Below are 6,949 nucleotides of genomic sequence, written 5' to 3'. Positions count from 1 at the left end.
TTGTCATTTTTATGGAGTCATCTGTTCAGACAGTCCTGCCCCCAGACCTTAACAAGTTTTAAGGTTCTGACTCAAGGATTTACTTCACAAAATGTTAGAATTTGAGTTCTGTGTTATAAAATTACAGAGGCTGCGATTTTTGGATGCTGGCACTATCATTTGAAAATTTACTTATCTCAATTAATGTTAATAGTTAGGCGGTATGTTTGAGTTACCTTACAGGTCAGATTCCAAATTTTGCACATCAGTGGCTTATCAAGGTCATAGTAAGTAAGAGACAAATTTTTCTCTTTTCTTTTTTTTTGGTTCTCATGTGATTATAATATTGTGTATAAATCTTGACTCTTCTGTGCAGCCCCGCATCTGTACTCTGTGCCTAGGAATACATCTTCCAAAAAATAGTCACTCCTCACCATATTAACCCTGACTGGTATAAGGGCAGTTATAAAACTAAGTTAGTTCTAGTAATTAAGTAGTATGATTGCTGTGTCCTCTAGAGTTCAGGTATAAAAATGGACAAACTAATGGCTGAACAGGTTAGGGCTGGCCTTTTTTTTTTTTTTCCTTCTCTTTTCTCCTTTGCTGTGACCCTGATTTGCTGGGAACATCTGACACTCATCACCACGGTCAGCAAGTGATAACCCTTCCCATTTAACCACAGAGCCAGAGCAAGACTGGCTTTTGAGAAGTGACAGAGATATTGGAGTGATGTGCATGAAACATAGAACACTGGGGGAAATGAGAAGAATTTCAGAACAGGATCACTTCCACCATGTGCTAACGTCATAAATTTTGCATAGAAATAACAGCTGTGAGGATAGTGATTTTTAGTGGCTTTATGGATTTCTGGTAGGCATATCTATGTATCTAAATAAATACATACCGGCACCTAGAGTTGTTTATATAATGAAGTACCCCTCTGTCTCAATGACCATAATTTACTCCTCTCCTCCCTCATTCCTCACGGGAGGAACCTCTATCCCTTAGTTACCAATCCACTTCTAATGGATTAAAACTGGATTGGTACAAACTCTGTAATTCTTATGTCACCTCCAGTAGGTATACCCAATTCCAGAAGCTGCATACCTGATGGTTAGTCCTATCCACTGTATTGGCCGTGGAGGGGTGGTCTCTAGTGTTCTGACGAATTCGAGTGGAGTTTTGTTGCTCAATGGTGGAGGAAGTTGGGATACAGAACTCTCTGAAGCATCGTTTGAAGTTTTCATCCAGAAATGCGTACAGGACTGGGTTCAGGCAGCTGTTTGTGTAACCTAGAGCAATGCAGAAGTGCCAGGAAACAGTCTGGAATGTAGTTTCTGGGATTGTAATCAAGGCTTTGATGATGACGTAAATGTGAATGGGAGTCCAGCAGACAATGAACACAGCCACAACCACCAGCACCATCCTGGTGATTCTTCGCAGGTTCCTGTCCTTTTCTTTGGAGCCAGAGAGCATGCGGACACTCTTGAGGCGTAAGATCATCAGTCCATAACATACTGTAATGATGAGGACTGGCATGATGAAGGCAAAGATGAAAACACAGATTTTCAGCAGGTTTTCCCAGTACCAGGTTGGGTGAGAGAAGGTGAGTGTACAGTCTATGGAACCTAGGAAACAATGGTTATAAGGGAGAATTAGCAGCAATGTCTAATTGCAGCCTTGACCAGAGCTAACTTAAAGCCATGAAGAGAAGCCAATAAGGGAAGATTTAAAGCAATTGAGGGAGAAACTCAGCTCTCTGTTGATTTTTAGGGAGAGTTTATTTTTAGTTTTTTTTTTTTTTTTCCCACTACATATCTCATTTTTTGTCCATTTTGATTGCTTTAATTCAGTCAACAGTTGCAGACCTTTCACTGTGAGCTAGATCCTCTATGGGTCTACGTTGCCATAAAGATATAATCACTGTCCAAAGTCTATAGGAGTTTCCAGCTAATGGATATTTTCATTCCACCTTTTGACGGGTGGTTGATTCATCATTTTAGAAAGATAAATTTGTCATGGAGACAGCCACTCAAAGTTTTAAAACAAGCTTCCACTTAGTGTTTTTTTTTTGGGGGGGGTGTTAAGTTCTAATTACTCTTGGTAGAGCTATCTTCTTGTTTTCCCATCATTTTGATGAAGTAAACGTAGAGAAATCAGGAAGCAGTAGGTTATATTCTCTTTAAACTGCTTAGCGGGCTTACAATTTAGGGAGCACTTCCTTTTACAAAACCTTTAAAGGCGTTCTGCTAGACACAAATCATTAAAATGACAATTTGCCTAAGATGTTAGGCCACTCCCTCCTGGACGCAGGACTTCACCAGCATGTGTGTCTATACACCCTTCATCCCGCAGGCCTGCAACTTACCATGCCTGTACTTCGTTGTTGCCATGAACATCACAGGCAAACCAATGGCTGAAGAGAGGATCCAGTTGCACACATTGACAATTTTGGCGTTGCGGGGCGTACGGAAGTCCAGGGCCTTGACGGGATGGCAGACTGCGATGTAGCGATCGACGCTCATGGTGCAGAGGGTAAAGATGCTTGTGAACATATTATAGTAATCGATGGAGATCACGATCTTGCAGAGGATGGTTCCAAACGGCCATGTGCCCATTAGGTAATTGACACTCTGGAAGGGCAGGGTGCTGGTTGCTAAGGCATCTGCTAGAGCAAGGTTGAAAATATAGATGTTGGTGGCAGTCTTCATTTTGGTGTATCTAGGAGATGAAGGAGGAACAGTGGCAGAGTCAGAAAACGATCAACATGAAATACAGATGAGCTTCCAGTAATAAAATACATCACAAGGATTAGTGGAAAGCATTTGAGATGAGATAGGCGAGCTCTCTTTCTAATGCTAATACTATTTATAACTATGTGCCTATGAGCCAAATACATAGTTTCTTTGCCTATCAGTTTTCTAATCTGTAAAATGGTTATAATAGCTGCATGCTGATTTATTAGCTTTTTTTTTCACGTGTGCCAGGCACTGTGATAGATGTAATAGACACAGGGAGGTCTCAGTCACGTATCCAAGTATATTGATACTCATGAAATGGATATAAAATGAATAATAATTCATTTTAACTCTATGAGAAAAATTTCAGTATATATAGTTAAAATTATGGAAACATTTAATCATGCAGGAATGTGTATGTATATATGTCAGTGTATTAGTGCAAGTGTGTTTATACGTATGTATGTCCATATGTCCATACACACACACACACACACACACACAAGACCATTATGGTGGCACAAAAAAGAAACAAAGGGAATAGAAGGGTTAAGGTAAGGGAAGAAGGAAGACATCCTGGAATTGTAAGTGTGCAAGTATAATCTTACTGTTGGTAAGAGTAGGTCATTCTAGATAGGTAGAACACCTAAACAAAGGCATGACGTGTGAGTTTTAGCACTGCCAAAGGATAAAATCCTACCAGAGGATGAATGGCAATACATTTGATACGTTGGGCATATAGAGGCCAGTTCATGGAGGGATTTTTGTGCCATGGTGGGGAGGTAGGATTTTATCCAATCCATGATGAGAAAGGTAAAGCTGTTTATTTTTATTTTTTAATAGCTTTATTGAGGCATCATTGACATACAATAAATAGCATATAATTAAAGTGTACAATTTGATAAGTTTTGACATATGTACACACTTGTGAAACAGCCATCTTAATCAAGATCAGGAATTGGTGAACTACAGCCTACAGACTGGGTCTGGCTGCTGCCTGTTTTGCTGGAACACACTCCCATTCATTTAATTACTTGTTATCTATAGCTGGTTTGATAATGCAATGGCAGAGTTGAGTAGTTGTGACAGAGACCATATGGCCTGCAAAGTCTAAAATATTTACTATCTTGCCTTTTACAGCAAAAAATGCCAACTCTTGATCAAGATAATAAACCTATCACCCTCAGAAGTTTCCTTGTGCAGCTCTTAATCTTTCCATCTTAGTTTCTTCCCTTGAACCCCAGCCCTAGGCAATCATTGATCTTGATCTGCTTTCCGTTATTCTAGATTAGTTTTCATTTTCTAGAATTTTATGTAAATAGAATTATTCAGTAGGTACCCTTTTTTTGTTTAGCTTCTTCTGCTCTGCACTATTATTTTGAGATGCATCCACATTTTGTTGCATGGATCAATAATGCATTCTTTTTTTATTACTGAGTATGGTTATTATTATTAGTATTGAGTATGGACGTGGATATTATAGTATGGCTATGCCAAACTTGTTTATCATTCATCTATTAGTGGGAATTGAGTTGCATCTCGTTTTTGGATACTGAGAATTAGCTGTTATGAACATTAGGACTTTGCATGGACATAGGTTTTTCTTTCCCTTTGTAAGTACTCTAGGAGTTTTATATGTCTTCAAGGTCACAGAAATTAGAAGAGATAAGTAGCTATATTGACAGCACTAATAAATTATATCTGATGGTAGAAGGATATCCTGCAAATGTATTGTCAAATTGCCAGATGTATTTGACATTCCACATCTATTTACCTTAACCTTAGGAACAGTACCTCAGTTTCACTCGGGGAAACCACTCCTTTTCCACTCTTAGTCTGTGTGCTTTGCAATTTGCTCTATTACTAGTTCAGGGCACCACGATGTAAAGTGATCGGGGCCATGGTGAATGTTCAGATATAGTCTCATGTTTCAGCCAGAGCCAATAAGATTTTGCGGGGACTTCTGGAGAAATAATACAATATTTTAAAATAATTAAACCTGAGAGAATGTAGGGTGTGTAGTTGTTGGAAGAACCTACTTGAAAGTGGATCCAACACAGAGGATGTGAATTTGGGAGAGTAAGACAGGAACCTATACCTGAAGCCTTGTACTTTTTGTTTACTTGGTGCAATACATTCTCTTTGAACTTCAGCCTGTGTACATTTTTCAGTCACATGATTAAGAAGCTAACTCAGACCAAGATAATTGTTGGTTGGAGGCTAGAGTATTATGGACTCATTTCTTAGGGCCTTAATTCAGTGTTCAGGAAAGGTTTTTTTTTGGTTTTCAATAAGCACCAGGAAGCTGTAGTTATAATGGAGGATTTCATGAACCTCTTATGGTCAACAGGACTGAATTGTTTCTTTGAGCTCTAAAATTCTGATTCTCGATCTTGTCTGTTATAATCGCAGATGTTGCATTAATGCAGGAGAGTCAGACTTGGGGCCTTTTGAGTTGCTTTAGAAGTTTTATTCCTTTAAAAGATTTCAAAAGGAAAAGGTAGAGAAAGCCATTTAACTTGAAGAAGTAAACCAATTTGATTTTAGTGAGGACTCTAAATGTGGCAAACATAAAAAAGGTAATTTAGACAAGCTCCTCCAAACTTCAACAGCAAACAAATAAAATCAAAACTACAACTTAGGATTTCAGAATAAGTCACTTAGATGCTCAAGAGGTTTAAAGATTTTTTGATACTTATATGGGGCACCTGAGTGACACAGTTGGTTAAGCGTCCAATTCTTGGTTTCAGCTCAGGTCATGATCTCATGGTTACATGGGTTCGAGACCCGTGTTGGGGTCTGAGCTGAGGGTGTGGAGCCTGCTGGGGATTCTCACTCTCCCCCCGCCTCCCCCCTCATGCTGTCTCTGTCCTTCTCAAATAAAAAATTTTAAAAAATTAAAAAAAATTTTTTGACGTTTATAAAAAGAAATTTCTCCCACAAAGCAGACAAAACCCTTGCTAGCTCCATCACTGATTCCAGACGTGCACGATACAAAGGCACACGCCGCTGCATTAGTCACTTCCCACCCAGCCGACCTTCCATTTCACATCTTATCTTTAAGAGTGTATCATGTTGAATAATCAGGTTCTTTACTGTCAGTTTTATGACTCAACATACCTCTAACCTTTCCTTCAGGCTCATCATAGCACTAGGTACTTATTAATGTGTGTTTATTTCAGTTAAAAAGATGTTCCTCCCCCAGAAAGAGATGTTTGTGTAACAAAATTAGGTTAGGGTCCTACATCACAAAAGAAAAAGTGGATGTCTACAAAAGCTGTTTCAAATGGCATTTTACAGGAACAATGCTGTTTGAATTTTCTCAATTTATCCAGAGTCTTCCTCTAAAGATAGCCAGTGTTCTTACCCCAGTTACTCACACTTTGAATCACAGCAAATATAAATGAGGGTTTTGCAATTTCCTAAATATATGTAAGAGAATTATACAAGACCAAAGGTTTCAGAATTCCAGTTTGCCTCCAATGTATCTCTAAAGGCTTTACTCTAAAGGGACAGTCTGATCAGAAAAGGGGTCCTTCAGTCCAGCAAACACGAGCTGATCATTCTGTTCTGCTCTGATGCAGTGGTATGAATGTTGCCCCAGAAAAGTTACACGAACAATCAGAGTCACCCCACAAATTATAGGAGTATACAAACCAGAGTTTGCAAAACTACCAAAGAGGTGAGCTGAAGGAAGGACCATCTCTGCTGCTTGGTTCACCTGAGTGGATCTGAGTAGAGCTCCTGGATATTAACACGCAAGCCTCTTTCCATCCTTTGTACCTATTCCTTCTTACCGTGCCATAAACGAGTTTGGTGACAAAATGGGCAACGACTGGAGGGATACATGGCAGGTCCTTGGAGTGTCTCACCTGGATTATAGGGCCTTTGTGACCTTGACCAGCCTTACTCTGCCCACTGAACTGGGGCTTTTTCTCTAGGCAGAGGCTCAAGCTTTTTTTTTTTTTTTTTTTTTTTTTAGAATTATCCCACTAAATCTTTCCTGGTATGTATTTCTTTAAAACTGTTCTAGGTGATTGAGTAGCTTATTAAAATCCAAATATATTACCATGCAATTATTATTTTTTTAAGAAACTGTATTCTCAGGACCTTCAATGTTTGACCCATATTTAGATGCTATGTTGGGGAAGAGGCATTATGAAGCCCATTTCATTGGCAGCTCAAATATTCTCCCATATTTCGTACACACTTTTTGTTTGTCAATGCCCTTC

The 6,949-nt window shown here is 39.0% G+C and overlaps 1 protein-coding gene across 1 annotated transcript in view; it reads right to left on the bottom strand.

Moving 5' to 3' along the window:
* Positions 1-1,041: 1,041 nt before the first annotated feature.
* The window catches only part of OPRM1 (opioid receptor mu 1), a 46,605-nt gene continuing 40,697 nt past the window's right edge, over positions 1,042-6,949 (bottom strand). Inside the window, exons 2-3 of the mRNA XM_060617244.3 lie at positions 2,348-2,700; positions 1,042-1,607 (exon numbers count right to left, since the gene is read on the bottom strand). Coding sequence (XP_060473227.3) covers positions 1,042-1,607; positions 2,348-2,700 — 919 coding nt within the window. The remainder of the gene's footprint in view (positions 1,608-2,347; positions 2,701-6,949) is intronic.

This window comes from Panthera onca, chromosome B2 (assembly GCF_046562875.1).
Source record: "Panthera onca isolate mPanOnc1 chromosome B2, mPanOnc1 haplotype 2, whole genome shotgun sequence".
Taxonomy (NCBI): Eukaryota; Metazoa; Chordata; class Mammalia; order Carnivora; family Felidae; genus Panthera; species Panthera onca.
Note: the sequence above shows the minus strand (reverse complement) of the source record. Positions and strands in the feature narration are given on the sequence as shown.